At 47.1% G+C, this 18,850-nt stretch overlaps 1 protein-coding gene across 4 annotated transcripts in view; it reads left to right on the top strand.

Annotated features, from left to right (window-relative positions):
• sfmbt2 (Scm like with four mbt domains 2) overlaps positions 1–18,850 on the top strand; it is a 52,745-nt gene that overhangs the window by 29,689 nt on the left and 4,206 nt on the right. For 2 of the 4 annotated variants that reach the window (XM_052460278.1, XM_052460277.1), the window contains 15 exons: positions 1,635–1,878; positions 3,062–3,159; positions 4,178–4,279; positions 5,332–5,562; positions 9,549–9,675; positions 9,758–9,871; positions 9,954–9,996; positions 10,674–10,741; positions 13,284–13,423; positions 14,005–14,114; positions 14,297–14,472; positions 14,567–14,611; positions 14,763–14,923; positions 15,416–15,688; positions 15,890–16,018. In XM_052460278.1, the coding sequence (XP_052316238.1) occupies positions 1,635–1,878; positions 3,062–3,159; positions 4,178–4,279; positions 5,332–5,562; positions 9,549–9,675; positions 9,758–9,871; positions 9,954–9,996; positions 10,674–10,741; positions 13,284–13,423; positions 14,005–14,114; positions 14,297–14,472; positions 14,567–14,611; positions 14,763–14,923; positions 15,416–15,688; positions 15,890–16,018 (2,061 nt within the window). The remainder of the gene's footprint in view (positions 1–1,634; positions 1,879–3,061; positions 3,160–4,177; positions 4,280–5,331; positions 5,563–9,548; positions 9,676–9,757; positions 9,872–9,953; positions 9,997–10,673; positions 10,742–13,283; positions 13,424–14,004; positions 14,115–14,296; positions 14,473–14,566; positions 14,612–14,762; positions 14,924–15,415; positions 15,689–15,889; positions 16,019–18,850) is intronic. The other 2 variants (XM_052460280.1, XM_052460279.1) reach the window with 1 other exon arrangement.

Raw genomic sequence — 18,850 nt, 5'->3', positions numbered from 1 at the left:
CTGAAGTTTCACCCCAGATAATACCAGTTCCCTCTCAAAGAGGGGATATCACACATGAAGTGCAGTCAAAGAATTAACACCTCTTGACTTATTCCATATTGTGTTGTCTTTACAGCCTGAATTCAAAATGGATTACATTTATTTTTGTTCTCAACCATCTACACACACTACCCCCACAATGACTAGGGGAAAATAGGATTTCAGAAATGTTAGCAAATGTATTGAAAATGAAATACAGAAATATCTCATTCGCATAATTATTCACGAGTCAATACATGTTAGAATCACCTTTGGCAGTGATTACAGCTGCGAGCCTTTCTGGGTAAGTCTCTAAGTGCTTTACACACCTGGATTTGACAAATGTTGCACATTATTCTTTTAAAAATTCTTCAAGCTCTGTCAAGTTGGTTGTTGATCATTGCTAGACAGCCACTTTCAAGTCTTGCCTTAGATTTTCAAGACGATTTTAAGACAAAACTGTAACTAGGCAACTCAGGAACATTCTATGTCGTCTCGGTAAGAAACTCCAATGTATATTTGGCCTTGTGTTTTATGTTATTGTCCTGCTAAAAGGTGAATTTGTCTCCCAGTTTCTGTTGGAAAGCAGACTGAACCAGATTTTCCTCTAGGATTTTGCCTGTGCTTAGCTCTATTCCTTTTATCTTTTAAGATATTCTTTGAAGAGGTAGGGTTTCAGGTGCTTTCGGAAGATGGGCAGGGACTTTCAGTTTCAGCTGTCCTAACTTTAGGGGGATGCTGGCTCTGAAAGAACTTGGACTGGACTGAGCGGGAGCTGCCCTCCCGTAGGGGTGGGAGGGCCAAGAGACCAGAGGTGGCAGAAAGGAGTGCTCGGGTTGGGGTGTGTAGGGTTTGAGCATAGCCTGACGGTAGGGAGGGGTAGTTCCTCTTGCTGCTCCGTAGGTAAGCACCATGGTCTTGTAGTCGATGCTAGCTTTGACCTGAAGCCAATGGAGTGTGCGAAGGAGCGGGATGACATGGGAGAGTTTGGGGAGATGCAGGAGTCCAGACGGGAGATGACAAGTGCCTAGATTAGGACCTGCGTAGTAGGGTCAAACTTTACGGATATTGTAGAGCATGTACCTGCAGGATGGAGTCATTGCTTTAATGTTTGCAGAAAACGACAGGGTGTTGTCCAGGGTCACGCCAAGGTTCTTTGTAATCTGGGATGGCGACACTGGAGTTGTGAATTTTGATGGAGAGGTCTTTCAGCCGGCAGGCCTTCCTCGGTAGGAAGAGCAGCTCCATCTTGTTGAGGTTGAGCTTGAGGTGGTGGGCTGAAATCCAAGCTAAGATATCTGCCAGGCACGCAGAGATGCATGTTGCCACCTGGGTGTCAGAAGGGGGGGAGGAGAAAAGTAGTTGAGTGTCATCCGCATAGCAATGATAAGAGAGACCATGTGAGGATATGACAGAGCCCAGTGGCTTGGTGTATAGAGAGAAGAAGAGAGGTTCAAGAACTGAGCCCTGGGGGACATCATCCATTTTAAATTCAGGCTACAACACAACAAAATGTGGAAAAAGTCAAGGGGTATGAATACTTTCTGAAGGCACTGTACACAATACTTTCCATCAATTCTGTCTTCTCCTCTCCCTCTTCCCATCCTTCTCTCTAGCCTCTGAGGGGGAAGAACACAGTGGATCTGATTGTGGAGGGTTCGGTGATTGAGGTACGGGACCTCACTGACCCCTCACTCTACTGGGCTGCCCGCGTCGCCCAGAACGTTGGTGGGAGGCTCCGCCTGCGCCATGTGGGTCTCCAAGACGATGCCCACGACACCTGGCTGTTCTACCTCGACGTGAGGCTCCGCCCACTAGACTGGGCTCAGGAGAACCGTCTGTCACTGGAGCCCCCAGCAGGTAAGGGTGAGGGGTCATAGCTGCATGGAGGTATGGGCTGTGGGTCACATTCAGCTGTAATAGTGGTAGTTTTAAATGCTGGGCTGAAACAAAAACCTGCAACTTTCCAGGACTCTCCAACTCTATTGGATTTACGGTTTATTAAGGGTTGGTTATGAATCATATCCCATGAGAGCCATAGATTAGGATCAAATGGTAACCTTGATGTAGTGAGGATCAATGTTACACCCACACATAATCATCTATCGTGTGTCAACGTTTTTATGACTGTTTTACACCGTTCAGAGTAGTTGGGAGTTTCCCTTCTCTCTGTTAAATATCATAAACCACGGTCTCTCGGGTCTGTCTCTCGGGTCTGTCTCTCGGGTCTGTCTCTCGGGTCTGTCTCTCAGGTCTGTCTCTCAGGTCTGTCTCTGTGTCTCTCTCTCTGTGTCTCTCTCTCTCTCTGTGTGTCTCTCTCTCTATCTCTCTCTCTCTGGCTCTCTCTCTGTGTCTCTCTTTCTCTGTGTCTCTGTGTCTGTCTGTCTGTCTCTCTCTGTCTCTCTGAATGACTCAACATGTTGGTCTCTGTTCATATTCGAGATCTTTCAGTTTCAACTTCTACAGAACTGATGACTTTGTCAAAAAACACCTTTCCACAGAACACGCAATAGCCCAATCATAGCAACACACTCACACTTGTAATGGCACGCAAACATGTTCCTTCAGACATACATATACCGCTCCGACTGTTTGAACATAAAATGGAACCAAGCTTTAGATATCTCCTCTCCAAATGATCGATAGAAATCCAAATGAGTGTATCCAGTCTCAGCTGTAGCTCTAGTTAAGCCAGTTTGTCAAGAGTGGGAGGGGGAGGGTCATCTGGTTGTAACACGTATTCCTTGAAATGGCATCTGATTAAAAAAAACAAAAAGACATTTGGGAAACACTGGGAGAGGTTTTCTTAAAGGGATAGTGTGAGATGTTGGCAATGAAGCCCTTTCTACTAACCCAGAGTCGGATGAACCCATGGACACCATTTGTATGTCTGCATGCAGTTTGAAGGAAGTTAAAGGTAGTTTTGTGAGCCATTGCTGAATATATCCCTTTAAATAAACAGTTGGGAGAGATTTGTAAGGTCTTTTAATTTGATGCTGAGTTTCAGAGTCACATTCTGACTGTCATCTCTCTCCCGTCTCAGAGTTGCGTGGCCTGAAGAGCGCCCTCGAGTGGCAGGAGGCCCTGGAGGCGGCGCGGAGCGAGGCCCAGAAGAACCCACTGCCCCTGGAGGTGTTTAAGGTGAGGGTCAGCCACACAGGAAGTAGCCCTGTGACACAGGAAGTGCTTCTACACACAACCGACTTCATGTGTACTCTTGTGCAGGTTCGTTAGTTCCGTGACCATTCTTACTGCGTGTGCTATCAGGACATGTGGGGTGGCTGGTTTAACAGTTACACAAATTAAATACTCACTTAATCAATGTAGTCAAACCCCTGAGTTCCAATCAGTCATTTTAACAGACAATATCATGTTGTTATCAGATTCCACTCAACCCAGTCGAAACTCTTCTCTGTCCTGGCTCCACAATGGCCGAACAAGCTTCCCCCTAATGTCAGGACAGCGGAGTCACTGCCCATCTCCCGGAAAAAAATCACGCAAAATAAAAAAAGTCTGATACTTTAAAGAGTATCATAAATAAATCCCATGGTAAACAAAAGCACTGACTACTCTGTTGAGGGAAAATGTACTTGCTACGACTGTGTTGTCTCACCGAGCTATCTTAAGATGAATGCACCAACTGTAAGTCACTCTGGATAAGAGCGCCTGCTAAATTACTCAAATGTCACTGTAAAATGTTTATGCTACGTGGCTCAGACACCTCTCCTCCTATCTGTGGGTGTGTTTTATGGTGTGGTTGTGTTTATTGTGTGGGTGTTTTATGGTGTGGTGATAAGCTGCTGCCTTTCCCACGCCCCTCTTAAGTCTGGGTGTGTACCTGTCGTACAGACGACAGTGATCTGACGGGACCTGTCTGATGGCCTCGGTGTCTGTGCGTTTCAAAGGGCCACGCTAGCCAGCTCTATCTGTCCCTATAGGTCAAACACACCTGTCACAGACAATTAGTCAGACTCACATAGCTATTATTTGCTCTAACTCCGAGCATATTTGTGCGGTTGAGCAGACGAGTCAGTAATATCAAAGTAATAACATTTTAATTGTATAGCCTCGTCCCACTACTTAGTGTTTGTTAACAAAGCCTGTTTGCAGTGACCGTTAAAAGAGGTGTGTGTTTTCCACGGTGACCCGGTGGTTTCAGGACCATGCAGACCTGACCAAGCACTCCTTCAGGACGGGGATGAAGCTGGAGATGGTGTCGCCTTCGGAACCGTTCCACATCTGCCCTGTATCTGTCACACAGGTGGGCCTACCTGACCAACTCTATCAAACAGTATCACACCCCACCAAACAGTATCAAACCCCACTAAACAGTATCAAACCCCACTAAACAGTATCAAACCCCACTAAACAGTATCACACCCCACCAAACAGTATCACACCCCACCAAACAGTATCACACCCCACCAAACAGTATCAAACCCCACCAAACAGTATCACACCCCACCAAACAGTATCACACCCCACCAAACAGTATCACACCCCACCAAACAGTATCACACCCCACCAAACAGTATCACACCCCACCAAACAGTATCACACCCCACCAAACAGTATCACACCCCACCAAACAGTATCACACCCCACCAAACAGTATCACACCCCACCAAACAGTATCACACCCCACCAAACAGTATCACACCCCACCAAACAGTATCAAACCCCACCAAACAGTATCACACCCCACCACCCCACCAAACAGTATCACACCCCACTAAACAGTATCAAACCCCACTAAACAGTATCACACCCCACCACCCCACCAAACAGTATCAAACCCCACTAAACAGTATCACACCCCACCACCCCACCACCCCACCAAACAGTATCACACCCCACTAAACAGTATCACACCCCACCACCCCACCACCCCACCAAACAGTATCACACCCCACCAAACAGTATCACACCCCACTAAACAGTATCAAACCCCACCAAACAGTATCAAACCCCACCACCCCACCACCCCACCAAACAGTATCAAACCCCACTAAACAGTATCAAACCCCACTAAACAGTATCAAACCCCACCAAACAGTATCACACCCCACCAAACAGTATCACACCCCACCAAACAGTATCACACCCCACCAAACAGTATCAAACCCCACCAAACAGTATCAAACCCCACTAAACAGTATCAAACCCCACTAAACAGTATCAAACCCTACTAAACAGTATCAAACCTCACCAAACAGTATCACACCCCACCAAACAGTATCAAATCTAGTCAAATCTACCCTTAAAAGTGTTTCGATGTGTTAATGCAGCCATGGTAATAATGTCTCTCTGTAGGTCTACAATGAGCACTACTTCCAGGTCACAGTGGATGACCTCACTCCAGAGGCCACACCCCTGTCCCTGGTGTGCCATTCTGAGTCGCCGGGCATCCTCCCCGTCCAGTGGTGTCTGAAGAACGGGATTGGTCTAGAGCGGCCTAGGGGCTACCTGAGCCAGGACTTTGATTGGGCGGACTACCTGAAACAGAGCGGGACTGAGACCGCCCCGGACGCATGCTTCCCCGACGTAAGATACTTTCGCTTCCTTCCTCCTTCAGTTCCTCACCTCATCCTTCTCTCTCCATCCCTCTCCTCTTCCCTCTCTCCATGCATCTTCTACTCACTGTCCTCATCCTTCTCTCTCCATCCCTCTCCTCTTCCCTCTCTCCATGCATCTTCAGTTCCTCACCTCATCCGTCTCTCTCCATCCCTCTCCTCTTCCCTCTCTCCATGCATCTTCTCCTCACTGTCCTCATCCTTCTCTCTCCATCCCTCTCCTCTTCCCTCTCTCCATGCATCTTCTCCTCACTGTCCTCATCCTTCTCTCTCCATCCCTCTCCTCTTCCCTCTCTCCATGCATCTTCTCCTCACTGTCCTCATCCTTCTCTCTCCATCCCTCTCCTCTTCCCTCTCTCCATGCATCTTCTCCTCACTGTCCTCATCCTTCTCTCTCCATCCCTCTCCTCTTCCCTCTCTCCATGCATCTTCTCCTCACTGTCCTCATCCTTCTCTCTCCATCCCTCTCCTCTTCCCTCTCTCCATGCATCTTCAGTTCCTCACCTCATCCGTCTCTCTCCATCCCTCTCCTCTTCCCTCTCTCCATGCATCTTCTCCTCACTGTCCTCATCCTTCTCTCTCCATCCCTCTCCTCTTCCCTCTCTCCATGCATCTTCTCCTCACTGTCCTCATCCTTCTCTCTCCATCCCTCTCATGCATCTTCCCTCTCTCCATGCATCTTCATCTTCCTCACCTCATCCGTCTCTCTCCATCCCTCTCCTCTTCCCTCTCTCCATGCATCTTCTCCTCACTGTCCTCATCCTTCTCTCTCCATCCCTCTCCTCTTCCCTCTTCCCATCTTCTCCATGCATCCTTCTCTCCATCCCTCTCCTCTTCCCTCTCTCCATGCATCTGTCCTCATCCTTCTCTCTCCATCCCTCTCCTCTTCCCTCTCTCCATGCATCTTCTACTCACTGTCCTCATCCTTCTCTCTCCATCCCTCTCCTCTTCCCTCTCTCCATGCATCTTCTCCTCACTGTCCTCATCCTTCTCTCTCCATCCCTCTCCTCTTCCCTCTCTCCATGCATCTTCAGTTCCTCACCTCATCCGCATCTTCTCTCTCCATCCCTCTCCTCTTCTTCCCTCTCTCCATGCATCTTCTACTCACTGTCCTCATCCTTCTCTCTCCATCCCTCTCCTCTTCCCTCTCTCCATGCATCTTCTCCTCACTGTCCTCATCCTTCTCTCTCCATCCCTCTCCTCTTCCCTCTCTCCATGCATCTTCAGTCCTCCTCACCTCATCCGCATCTTCTCTCTCCATCCCTCTCCTCTTCCCTCTCTCCATGCATCTCTCCTCACTGTCCTCATCCTTCTCTCTCCATCCCTCTCCTCTTCCCTCTCTCCATGCATCTTCTCCTCACTGTCCTCATCCTTCTCTCTCCATCCCTCTCCTCTTCCCTCTCTCCATGCATCTTCTCCTCACTGTCCTCATCCTTCTCTCTCCATCCCTCTCCTCTTCCCTCTCTCCATGCATCTTCTCCTCACTGTCCTCATCCTTCTCTCTCCATCCCTCTCCTCTTCCCTCTCTCCATGCATCTTCTCCTCACTGTCCTCATCCTTCTCTCTCCATCCCTCTCCTCTTCCCTCTCTCCATGCATCTTCTCCTCACTGTCCTCATCCTTCTCTCTCCATCCCTCTCCCTCTTCCCTCTTCTCCATGCATCTTCAGTTCCTCACCTCATCCGTCTCTCTCCATCCCTCTCCTCTTCCCTCTCTCCATGCATCTTCTCTTCACTGTCCTCATCCTTCTCTCTCCATCCCTCTCCTCTTCCCTCTCTCCATGCATCTTCTCCTCACTGTCCTCATCCTTCTCTCTCCATCCCTCTCCTCTTCCCTCTCTCCATGCATCTTCTCCTCACTGTCCTCATCCTTCTCTCTCCATCCCTCTCCTCTTCCCTCTCTCCATGCATCTTCAGTTCCTCATCCCTCTCCTCTTCCCTCCTCATCCGTCTCTCTCCATCCCTCTCCCCTCTTCCCTCTCTCCATGCATCTTCTCCTCACTGTCCTCATCCTTCTCTCTCCATCCCTCTCTTCCTCTTCCCTCTCTCCATGCATCTTCTCCTCACTGTCCTCATCCTTCTCTCTCCATCCCTCTCCTCTTCCCTCTCTCCATGCATCTTCTCTTCACTGTCCTCATCCTTCTCTCTCCATCCCTCTCCTCTTCCCTCTCTCCATGCATCTTCTCTTCACTGTCCTCATCCTTCTCTCTCCATCCCTCTCCTCTTCCCTCTCTCCATGCATCTTCTCCTCACTGTCCTCATCCTTCTCTCTCCATCCCTCTCCTCTTCCCTCTCTCCATGCATCTTCTCCTCACTGTCCTCATCCTTCTCTCTCCATCCCTCTCCTCTTCCCTCTCTCCATGCATCTTCAGTTCCTCACCTCATCCGTCTCTCTCCATCCCTCTCCTCTTCCCTCTCTCCATGCATCTCCTCCTCACTGTCCTCATCCTTCTCTCATCCATCCCTCTCCTCTTCCCCTCTTCTCCATGCATCTTCTCCTCACTGTCCTCATCCTTCTCTCTCCATCCCTCTCCTCTTCCCTCTCTCCATGCATCTTCAGTTCCTCACCTCATCCGTCTCTCTCCATCCCCTCTCCTCTTCCCTTCCCTCTCCATGCATCTTCTCCTCACTGTCCTCATCCTTCTCTCTCCATCCCTCTCCTCTTCCCTCTCTCCATGCATCTTCTCCTCACTGTCCTCCATCCTTCTTCTCTCCATCCCTCTCCATCCCTTCCCTTCCCTCTCCATGCATCTTCAGTTCCTCACCTCATCCGTCTCTCTCCATCCCTCTCCTCTTCCCTCTCTCCATGCATCTTCTCCTCACTGTCCTCATCCTTCTCTCTCCATCCCTCTCCTCTTCCCTCTCTCCATGCATCTTCTCCTCACTGTCCTCATCCTTCTCTCTCCATCCCTCTCCTCTTCCCTCTCTCCATGCATCTTCTCCTCACTGTCCTCATCCTTCTCTCTCCATCCCTCTCCTCTTCCCTCTCTCCATGCATCTTCTCCTCACTGTCCTCATCCTTCTCTCTCCATCCCTCTCCTCTTCCCTCTCTCCATGCATCTTCTCCTCACTGTCCTCATCCTTCTCTCTCCATCCCTCTCCTCTTCCCTCTCTCCATGCATCTTCTCCTCACTGTCCTCATCCTTCTCTCTCCATCCCTCTCCTCTTCCCTCTCTCCATGCATCTTCTCCTCACTGTCCTCATCCTTCTCTCTCCATCCCTCTCCTCTTCCCTCTCTCCATGCATCTTCTCCTCACTGTCCTCATCCTTCTCTCTCCATCCCTCTCCTCTTCCCTCTCTCCATGCATCTTCTCCTCACTGTCCTCATCCTTCTCTCTCCATCCCTCTCCTCTTCCCTCTCTCCATGCATCTTCTCTTCACTGTCCTCATCCTTCTCTCTCCATCCCTCTCCTCTTCCCTCTCTCCATGCATCTTCTCTTCACTGTCCTCATCCTTCTCTCTCCATCCCTCTCCTCCCCTTTCTCATCCTCCCTCTTGTCGTCCCTGTGCCAACCCCCCTTAAAGCTGCATTATGTCACTTTTTGGACGACCCGACCAAATTCGCATAGAAATGTCAGTCATAGATCTGTCATTATCATTGAAAGCAAGTCTAAGAAGCCCTGGATCTGTTCTATGTGCACTGGTGTTCACAGATTTCGTTATTTTATACCAGATTAAAACAGCTGAAAAGACAATTTTTTGGGTTATGGAAAATATATTTCACAACGGTTTAGATGGTACAATGATTCTGTACACAATGACTGCCTGTTTTGTCACAAAATGAAATGAGGTGAACTATTAGAATTTTAGCAACCAGGAAATGGTTGAGCGATTTCTGCATATTGCACCTTTTTTTAAATGAATGCTTATACAGACAATGTGTGTGGCTTAGGTCTTGTCAGAAGGATCCATTGTTCTGTCTGCCCTTTATCCCATTGGCTGTCTGTCTGTGTGTGTAGGCGTGGCAGAGCCGAGGCTTCGCTAAAGACATGTGGCTGGAGGCCGTTAACCCTGTCAGGCCCACCGAGGTGTGTGTGGCTCAGATCACACAGGTCAGGGGTCGCCTGCTGTGGCTCAGACTGGAAGGTGTGTGTGTGTGTGTGTGTGTGTGTGTGTGTGTGTGGGTGTGGACAGCTGTCTTACCCCATGCTCTTTTGTCCCTCTCCAGGCCTGCCTAAGTCCGTCCCTGAATGTATTGTGGATGTGGAGTCCATGGACATCTTTCCTGTAGGATGGTGTGAGACCAATGCTTACCTCTTGACTCCACCACTGAAGCCTGTCTGTAAGTATCCCCGCATCTCTCTCTCACACACACACACACACGAGCACACAGTGCAAACCCTATTATTTTGTGTTGATTGCAGGCCAGCAGCAGAAGAAGATAGCCGTCGTCCAGCCAGAGAAGCAGTAAGTTCGCTGATGCTCCAAAACTACAGAGAACCACTCCAATTTAAAACCCTCACTGTTCCATTCCCTTCTTGAAAAGCCCCATCCAGCACTTTAACAGTTCCATCACACAGATTGCTATTCCACTCTAAAAACAAATCAATGCATTGCCAAGCCATTTCAGCAGCCACAGAAATGCATGGCCTATACTTTACAATACAACCTCCTAGATGGAGAACACACTCAAGTAGATACCCTTAAAAAGCCTCGAGGCCCCTCTCTCTCAGACCATATAGCCCGCCCCCCCGAAACAGTAGCTAGCCGTTCACTTGGAAATGGCCTTTTATTTTTTTCAGAGGACAGATTTATTATATTGACAAATGACATGTTTCAGTCGCGCCTGGGAAACGCAGCTCTGAAGGATCAGGGTAGTGGTCGTTCAGAGACGACATATGAGGCTTTCAGTAACACTTTGTCAACCTCTCTCATCTAACCTCTTTTACCATATCTCTCACCCAAGGGACTCATTCATCAATAATCCCTCATTCCATTGTTGTTCAGTTGTGTTGAGGGAAGGACATGTATCACACTAAGCTAAATCTGACTGGGTCTTAAATAGCTGTATCGTTGATTGAATGGCTTGGCTGTTCACTTGATTGATTGATTGATTGATTGATTGATTGATATTCTGTCTGTAGGTTGGCTCCGCCACAACCAGTGGAGACAATCCCTCTCAACCTCTGTGAGCCCATTGCCATGGATACAGGTAAACACGACTCATAATTCAAATACAGTTGAAGTCGGAAGTTTACATACACTAAGGTTGGAGTCATTAAAACAAGAAACACACATTTCTTGTTAAGAAACTATAGTTTTGGCAAGTCGGTTAGGACATCTACTTTGTGCATGACACAAGTACTTGTTTACAGACAGATTATTTCACTTATAATTCACTGTATCACAATTCCAGTGTGTCAGAAGTTTACATACACTAAATTGACTGTGCCTTTAAACAGCTTGGAAAATTCCAGAAAATGATGTCATGGCTTTAGAAGCTTCTGATAGGCTAATTGACATATTTTGAGTAATTTGGAGGTGTACCTGTGGATGTATTTCAAGGCCTACCTTCAAACTCAGTGCCTCTTTGCTTGACATCAAAATAAATCAGCCAACACCTCAGGAAAAAATTGTAGACCTCCACAAGTCTGGTTCATCCTTGGGAGCAATTTCCAAATACCTGAAGGTACCAAATTCATCTGTACAAACAATAGTATGCAAGTATAAACACCATGGGACCACGCAGCCGTCATACCGCTCAGGAAGGAGACGCGTTCTGTCTCCTAGAGATGAATGTACTTTGGTGTGAAAAGTGCAAATCAATCCCAGAACAACAGCAAATGACCTTGTGAAGATTCTGGAGGAAACCAGTACAAAAGTATCTATATCCACAGTAAAACAAGTCCTATATCGACATAACCTGAAAGGCCACTTAGCAAGGAAGAAGCCACTGCTCCAAAACCGCCATAAAAAGCCAGACTACGGTTTGCAACTGCACATGGGGACAAAGATCGTACTTTTTGGACAAATGTCCTCTGGTCTGATGAAACAAAAATAGGACTGTTTGGCCATAATGACCATCTTTATGTTTGGAGGAAAAAGGGTGAGGCTTGCAAGCTGAAGAACACCATCCCAACCGTGAAGCACGTGGGTGGCAGCATCATGTTGAAGCAACATCTCAAGACGTCAGTCAGGAAGTTAAAGCTTGGTCGCAAATGGGTCTTCCAAATGGACAATGACCCCAAGCACACTTCCAAAGTTGTGGCAAAATGGCTTAAGGACAACAAACTTAAGGTATTGGGAGTGGCCATCACAAAGCCCTGACCTCAATTCTATAGAAAGTTTGTGGGCAGAACTGATAAAGTGTGTGTGAGCAAGGAGGTCTACAAATCTGACTCAGTTACACCAGATCTGTCAGAAGGAATGGGTCAAAATTCACCCAATTTATTGTGGGAAGCTTGTGGAAGGCTACCTGAAACGTTTGACCCAAATTAAACAATTTAAAGGCAATGCTACCAAATACTAATTGAGTGTATGTAAACTTCTGACCCACTGGGAATGTGATGAAAGAAATAAAAGCTGAAATAAATTATTATCTCTATTATTATTCTGACATTTCACATTCTTAAAATAAAGCGGTGATCCTAACTGACCTAAGACATGTAATATTTACTTGGATTAAATGTCAGGAATTGTGAAAAACTGAGTTTAAATGTATTTGGCTAAGGTGTATGTAAACTTCCGACATCAACTTTATGTGATGATTTATTTACAGCTATTAATGAAAATGAGAGTTAATGATTAACATGGAAAAGCCCTGTTGTGTGTGTGTGTGTGTGTGTGTGTGTGTGTGTGTGTGTGTGTGTGTGTGTGTGTGTGTGTGTGTGTGTGTGTGTGTGTGTGTGTGTGTGTGTGTGTGTGTGTGTGTGTGTGTGTGTGTGTGTGTGTGTGTGTGTGTGTGTATGCTAGCCACACCTGTTTCAAAGCAGATTCATATTGATGAGCAAACAACATTCGTCTAACAGTTGCTCTTCACAATCGCTGATTGGTACCTCACAGCTCTCAGAGAAGTGTTGCGTTCTGACAAACTGCTACATATTGATCAATATAACACTTCTGTTAGCACTCCTCTCAACATTTTACACGGCCAATGTTATGTTTTAAGGGTGTGTGTGTGCCAATGCTTTGTTTATTGTGTGTGTGGGGAGGTGCATCAGTATGATGTCCATAAGAGACGCATGTCCTTCTAAATTCCGCTCATGCATATTTATCATTTGTCTAATTACTATTCAACCGGAGCTGTGCAATTCCATGTGTATGAGTAACAAAGTGTAAACCGAGGTGTGGCATCACACTACATTATGTGCAGCACACCTCTAATACAAGCCTCGTTAACAAGCCATTGGATTTTTAGAACAGCTCATTCATAATGTAAGTGTTAGGCTGCTTTTACACAGGTAGCCCAATTCTGATCTTTTTTTCCACTCATTTGTCTTTTGAACAGTCACATCAGATCTTTTTACATCAGATCTTTTTCAGATCTGATCGGTCAAAAGGCCAATTAGTAAGAACATCTATCAGAATTGGGCTGCCTGTCTAAACACAGCCCGATTCTGATAGACTATATAGAAGTCCAATTATTTTTTTCACTATCAAGAGATTGAACTTAATAGGCTGCCTGACAATCTTATACCTGTCTGTCATTGGAGGATTGTCAGATGTCCCATGATGCTTCTCTCTCTCCTCCCCAGGCTCAGCCAATGGGAGATACTGTTGCTCCAGGATCTACGTGAACCACCGCTGTTTCTCTGGCCCTTACCTGAACAAGGGGCGCATCGCTGAGCTGCCACAGGCTGTAGGGCCGGGGAAATGCACTCTGGTCCTCAAAGAGGTAGGTAGAGGAACATCAACATACTGGTTGCATCTATTCCCACTACTTTTGACCAGAGTCCTATGGGATCAGAAAAACTAACAACAGACTCTGGAGGAGGTGGTGAGGCATATGCCTAATTAAAGGACTGGAGAGGGAGGAAGGGAGGGAGGAGAGAAGGAAATGTCTTGTTAACCACCTGCGGTCTCTCAGCAGCAGCTTCAGTTTAATGTGAGCTGTCAGTCATTTCTGTTTACACACACACACACACACACACACACACACACACACACACACACACACACACACACACACACACACACACACACACACACAGTAACTCAGCAAAAACAGCCTTTAATTTCCCTAGATACCCCCTAGTGAGTGTGTGAATGTGTGTCCTTGCTCATTTGAGTGTGTTTGAGGGTTTGTGTGTTTGTGTTCTACTGGCTTTTGTTCTTAACTGACTTGCCTAGTTAAATAAAGGTAAAAAAAAAACTTTACTTCACAACTAGGGAGAAAGAAAATGAGAAAAAAAACTAGGGAGAAAAAAATGTATTTTTTTTAAAGAAAGTGTGTTCTCCTGTGTGTCCCCCGTGCAGGTGCTGAGCATGTTGATCAATGCGGCCTACAAGCCTGGGCGTGTCCTGAGAGAACTACAGGATGTGGAAGACCAGCACTGGGACTGCCACGAGGAGACCCTCAAAGCCAAGTGAGTCCCACCTGGAGGAGCTCGACCAGGATTGGCGCGACAATTTAGGACCCATTTTTAACTTAAGTCACAAGACAAGCCACATCAGACCAGAACACGGTCCTGGGGAACGTCCTGAGTTTACGGTCCTGTATGAACAATACCATTGGCCCGAGCTGACATGGTTTCTCTCCGCTCCTTAGATACAAAGGGAAGACGTATCGATCGTCCATCCGGATCGTGCGTCTGGCAGAGCAGATCCCAGACTTCTGTCGTAAAGTGTGTGGGAAGCTGCAGTGCTGTCCCAACCTCTTCAGCCCCGTCCAAGTCACAGACCAGTGTCCTGAGAGCTGCTCCATGCAGACCAAGACCAAATATAGTGAGTGTGTGTGCAGGTGTGGTTACTCTACTTGTGTGTTCATGTGTGGGTTTCTGTTAATGGGAACTAAGATCAACTTCATATATGTTTGTAGGTTGGTGTGTGCGTGCGCGAACAAATACAGTAATTTTCTACAAGTGTGAGTTTGTGTGTCTGTCACAAAAAACACACACACACACACACACGAAAATACACACAGCCATTTGTTTGATTAAACCCCCTTTTAAATGAATAGCTAACCTGCATCAGAATTGAGCCCATATGAACTGTGTTGAGTGTTGTGTCCCCAGCGTATTACTACGGTAAGAAGAAGAAGCTGTCTAAGCCGTTTGGAGGAGAGGAGAGTCTGGAGGCCAAACCCACACGACGCAGGAAGAAGAGGAAGGCCATCTTTGTCCAGAAGAAACGGCGCTCGTCTGCAGTGGACTACACTCCTGCAGGGTCACCACAGGTCTGACAGAGCTCTCCATCTATGTCGGTCTGTCTGTCGCTCTCTCCGCGTCTCTTTCTCTCCTGTGTAAGAGTGAAGGCTGTGTTCCCCTCCCCCTCTCTTTTTCATTTTCTTTCTCGCTCTCTCCGTGTCTCTCTCTCTCTCTTTTTCTCCATGTGTCTCTTTCTCTCTCCGTGTGTCTTTCTCTCTTTGTCTCTCTCTCTTGCTCTCTTTCTCAGTGCGTCTCTGTTTTCGTGTGTTTTCTCTCTCTCTCTCTCTCTCTCTCTCTCTCTCTCCTCTCTCCTCTCTCCTCTCTCCCTCTCTCCTCTCTCCTCTCTCTCCTCCTCTCTCCTCTCTCCTCTCTCTCCTCTCTCCTCTCTCCTCTCTCCTCTCCTCTCTCCTCTCTCTCTCTCCTCTCTCCTCTCTCCTCTCTTCTCTCTCCCTCCATGTGTCTTTCTCTCTCTATGGACTTGATTGTCACTGCACTAAGATTGACCCTATAACTCCCTTCAGGACAGTGATGAAGACGAGGACGAAGATTATCTTATGTTGCAGTCGGGCAGTGAAGAAGGCACCAGCTCTGAGCCGCGCGAGGACCACACAGACACGTCCTCTGTGGAGGTGGCTAACAGCCGGCCGCGGCGCGCCGTGACGCTACGCAGGGCCACCCATACCGGCGTAGCTTCGAGCAGCCGTGAGGGTCCTGAAAGCAGGAGGCGGAGCACTCGGTCCCTGTCATATAACCAGGAGAGCAAGTACCACCCACCCAAGAGACAGGAGATGCAGGTGAGAGAGAGAATGCTACACGCAGAGACACACACATACACAGACCCACAATAATGAAGATGTGATTTAGTATTTGATGGGTTCTTTGGCTCCCTGGTGGCCGGGTGGCCCAGATATGGTCAGTGAATGGCGTCCGGCTGTCATATCCAGTCGATAAAGGTCCTGTATGTAGATGAATCTTTGTGTCCTGTGGCCCTCCAGGTGGAGTGTAGTGAGGCGGAGTGCCAGCTGGTGTTGAAGAGTAACCCTCTGGAGTGGTCCGTAGAAGACGTGGTCACCTTCATCACCTCCACCGACTGTGCTGCTCTCGCCAACATCTTCCAGGAGCAGGTACACACAACCAGTCAAATGTATTTATAAAGCCCTTTTTACATCAGCCGATGTCACAAAGTGCTGTACAGAAACCCGGCCTAAAACCCCAAACAGCAAGCAATGCAGGTGTAGAAGCACGGTGGCTAGGAAAAATTCCCTAGAAAGGCAGGAACTAGCAGCAAGGAGTCATTAGGCCAGGTAGTCCTAAGGCATGGTCCTAGGGCTCAGGTCCTCCGAGAGAAGAGGGGGAGAGAGAATTAGAGAGAGCATACTTAAATTCACACAACACACCGGATTAGACAGGAGAAATACTCCATATATAACAGACTGACCCTAGCCCCCCGACACATAAACTACTGCAGCATAAATACTGGAGGCTGAGACAGGAGGGGTCGGGAGACACCGTGACCCCATCCTATGATACCCCCAGACAGGGCCAAACAGGAAGGATATAACCCCACCACTTTGCCAAAGCACAGCCCCCACACCACTAGAGGGATATCTTCAACCACCAACGTACCATCCTGAGACAAGGCCGAGTATAGCCCACGAAGATCTCCCCCACAGCACGAACCCAAAGGGGGCGCCAACGCGGACAGGAAGATCACATCAGTGACTCATCCCACTCGTGTGACGCACCCCTCCTAGGGACGGAATGGAAGAGCACCAGTAAGCCAGTGACTCAGCCCCCTGTAATAGGGTTAGAGGCAGAGAATCCCAGTGGAGAGAGGGGAACCGGCCAGGCAGAGACAGCAAGGGCGGTTCATCGCAACAGTGACTTTCCGTTGATCTTCACACCCCTGGGCCAGACTACACTCAGTCATAGGACCTACTGAAGAGATGAGTCTTCAATAAAGACTTAAAGGTCGAGACCGAGTCTGCATCTCTCACATTGGTAGGCAGACCATTCCATAAATAGTGAGCTCTATAGTAGAAAGCCCTGCCTCCAGCTGTTTACTTAGAAATTCTAGGGATAATAAGGAGGCCTGCGTCTTGTGACTGTAGCGTACGTGTAGGTATGTACGTCAGGACCAAATCGTAACGATAGGTAGGAGCTTTGTATTTTAGCAGTAAAACCTTGAAATCAGCCCTTGCCTTTAACAGGAAGCCAGTGTAGAGAGGCTAGCACTGGAGTAACATGATCACATTTTTTGGTTCTAGTCAAGATTCTAGCAGCCGTATTTAGCACTAACTGAAGTTTATTTAGTGCTTTATCTGGGTAGCCAGAAAGTAGAGCATTGCAGTAGTCTAATCTACTGTATAAGTGACAAAAGCACGGATGAATTTTTCTGCATCGTTTTCGGACAAAGTTTCAGATTTTTGCCATGTTACGAAGATGGAAAAAAGTTGTCCTTGAAACAGTCTTGATATGTTCATCAAAAGAGAGATCAGGGTCCAGAGTAACGCCGAGGTCCTTCAGTTTTATTTGAGACGACTGTACAACCATTAAGATTAATTGTCAGATCCAACAGAAGATCTTTTTGTTTCTTGGGACCTAGAACTAGCATCTCTGTTTTGTCCAAGTTTAAAAGTAAAACATTTACCGCCATTCACTTCCTTATGTCTGAGGGAGGGCAATTTTGGGGCTTCATCATGTTTCATCGAAATGTACAGCTTTGTATCGTCCGCAAAGCAGTGAAAGTTAACATGGCGTTTCCAAATCACATCACCAAGAGGTAAAGTATATAGTGAAAACAAACAATAGTGGTCCTAAAACGGAACCTTGAGGAACACCGACATTTACAGTTGATTTGTCAGAGGACAAACCATCCAGAGACACAAGCTGATATCTTTCCGACAGATAATATCTAAACCAGGCCAGAACCTGTCCGTGTCGACCGATTTGGGTTTCCAATCTCTCCAAAAGAATGTTGTGGTATCAAAAGCAGCACTAAGGTCAAGGTCCTGGCAGTGTTGTGCAGACACGGGACGAGACAACTGAGCTTTGGAGAAATACGCAGATTTAAAGAGGAGTCCATCATTTTCTTTCTAATGATCATGATCTTTTCGTCGAAGAAGTTCATGAATTTATCACTGCTGAAGTGAAAGCCATCCTCTCTTGGGAAATGCTGCTTCTTAGTTAGCTTTGCGACAGTATCAAAAATACATTTTAGACTCTTCAATTTAGCTGGAAAATAGGATGATCGAGCAGCAGTGAGGGCTCTTCGATATCGCACGGTACTGTCTCTCCAAGCTAGTCGGAAGACTTCCAGTTTGGTGTAGAGCCATTTCCGTTTCAATTTTCTGGAAGCTTGCTTCAGGGTTCGGGTGTTTTCTGTATACCAGGGAGGAAGTTTCTTATGGCAAATGTTTTTTTGTTTTTAGGGGTGTGACTGTATCTAGGGTATTACGCAAAGTTAAATTTAGTTCCTCAGTTAGGTGGTTAACTGATTTTTGTACTCTGACATCCTTGTGTAGGTGGAGGGAGTCTGGAAGGGCATCTAAGAATCTTTGGGTTGTCCGAGAAAATGAAAGCTCGGCTTTTGATAATCCTTGGTTGGGGTCTAAGCAGATTATTTGTTGTGATTGCAAACGTAATAAAATGTGGTCCAATAGTCCAGGATTATGAGGAAAAACATTAAGATCCACAACATTTATTCCATGGGACAAAACTAGTTCCAGAATATGACTGTGGCAGTGAGTAGGTCCGGAGACATGTTGGACAAAACCCACTGAGTCGATTATTGCTCCGAAAGCCTTTTGGATTGGGTCTGTGGACTTTTCCATATCAAAGTCACCAAAAATGTGAATATTTTCTGCCATGACTACAAGGTCCGATAGGAATTCAGGGAACTCAGTGAGTAATGTTGTATGTAGTTACTGTAAACAGTAACTATAAAAAGTGATTTA

The sequence above is a fragment of the Oncorhynchus keta genome, chromosome 13 (genome assembly GCF_023373465.1).
Source record: "Oncorhynchus keta strain PuntledgeMale-10-30-2019 chromosome 13, Oket_V2, whole genome shotgun sequence".
NCBI lineage: Eukaryota > Metazoa > Chordata > Actinopteri > Salmoniformes > Salmonidae > Oncorhynchus > Oncorhynchus keta.
Note: the sequence above shows the minus strand (reverse complement) of the source record. Positions and strands in the feature narration are given on the sequence as shown.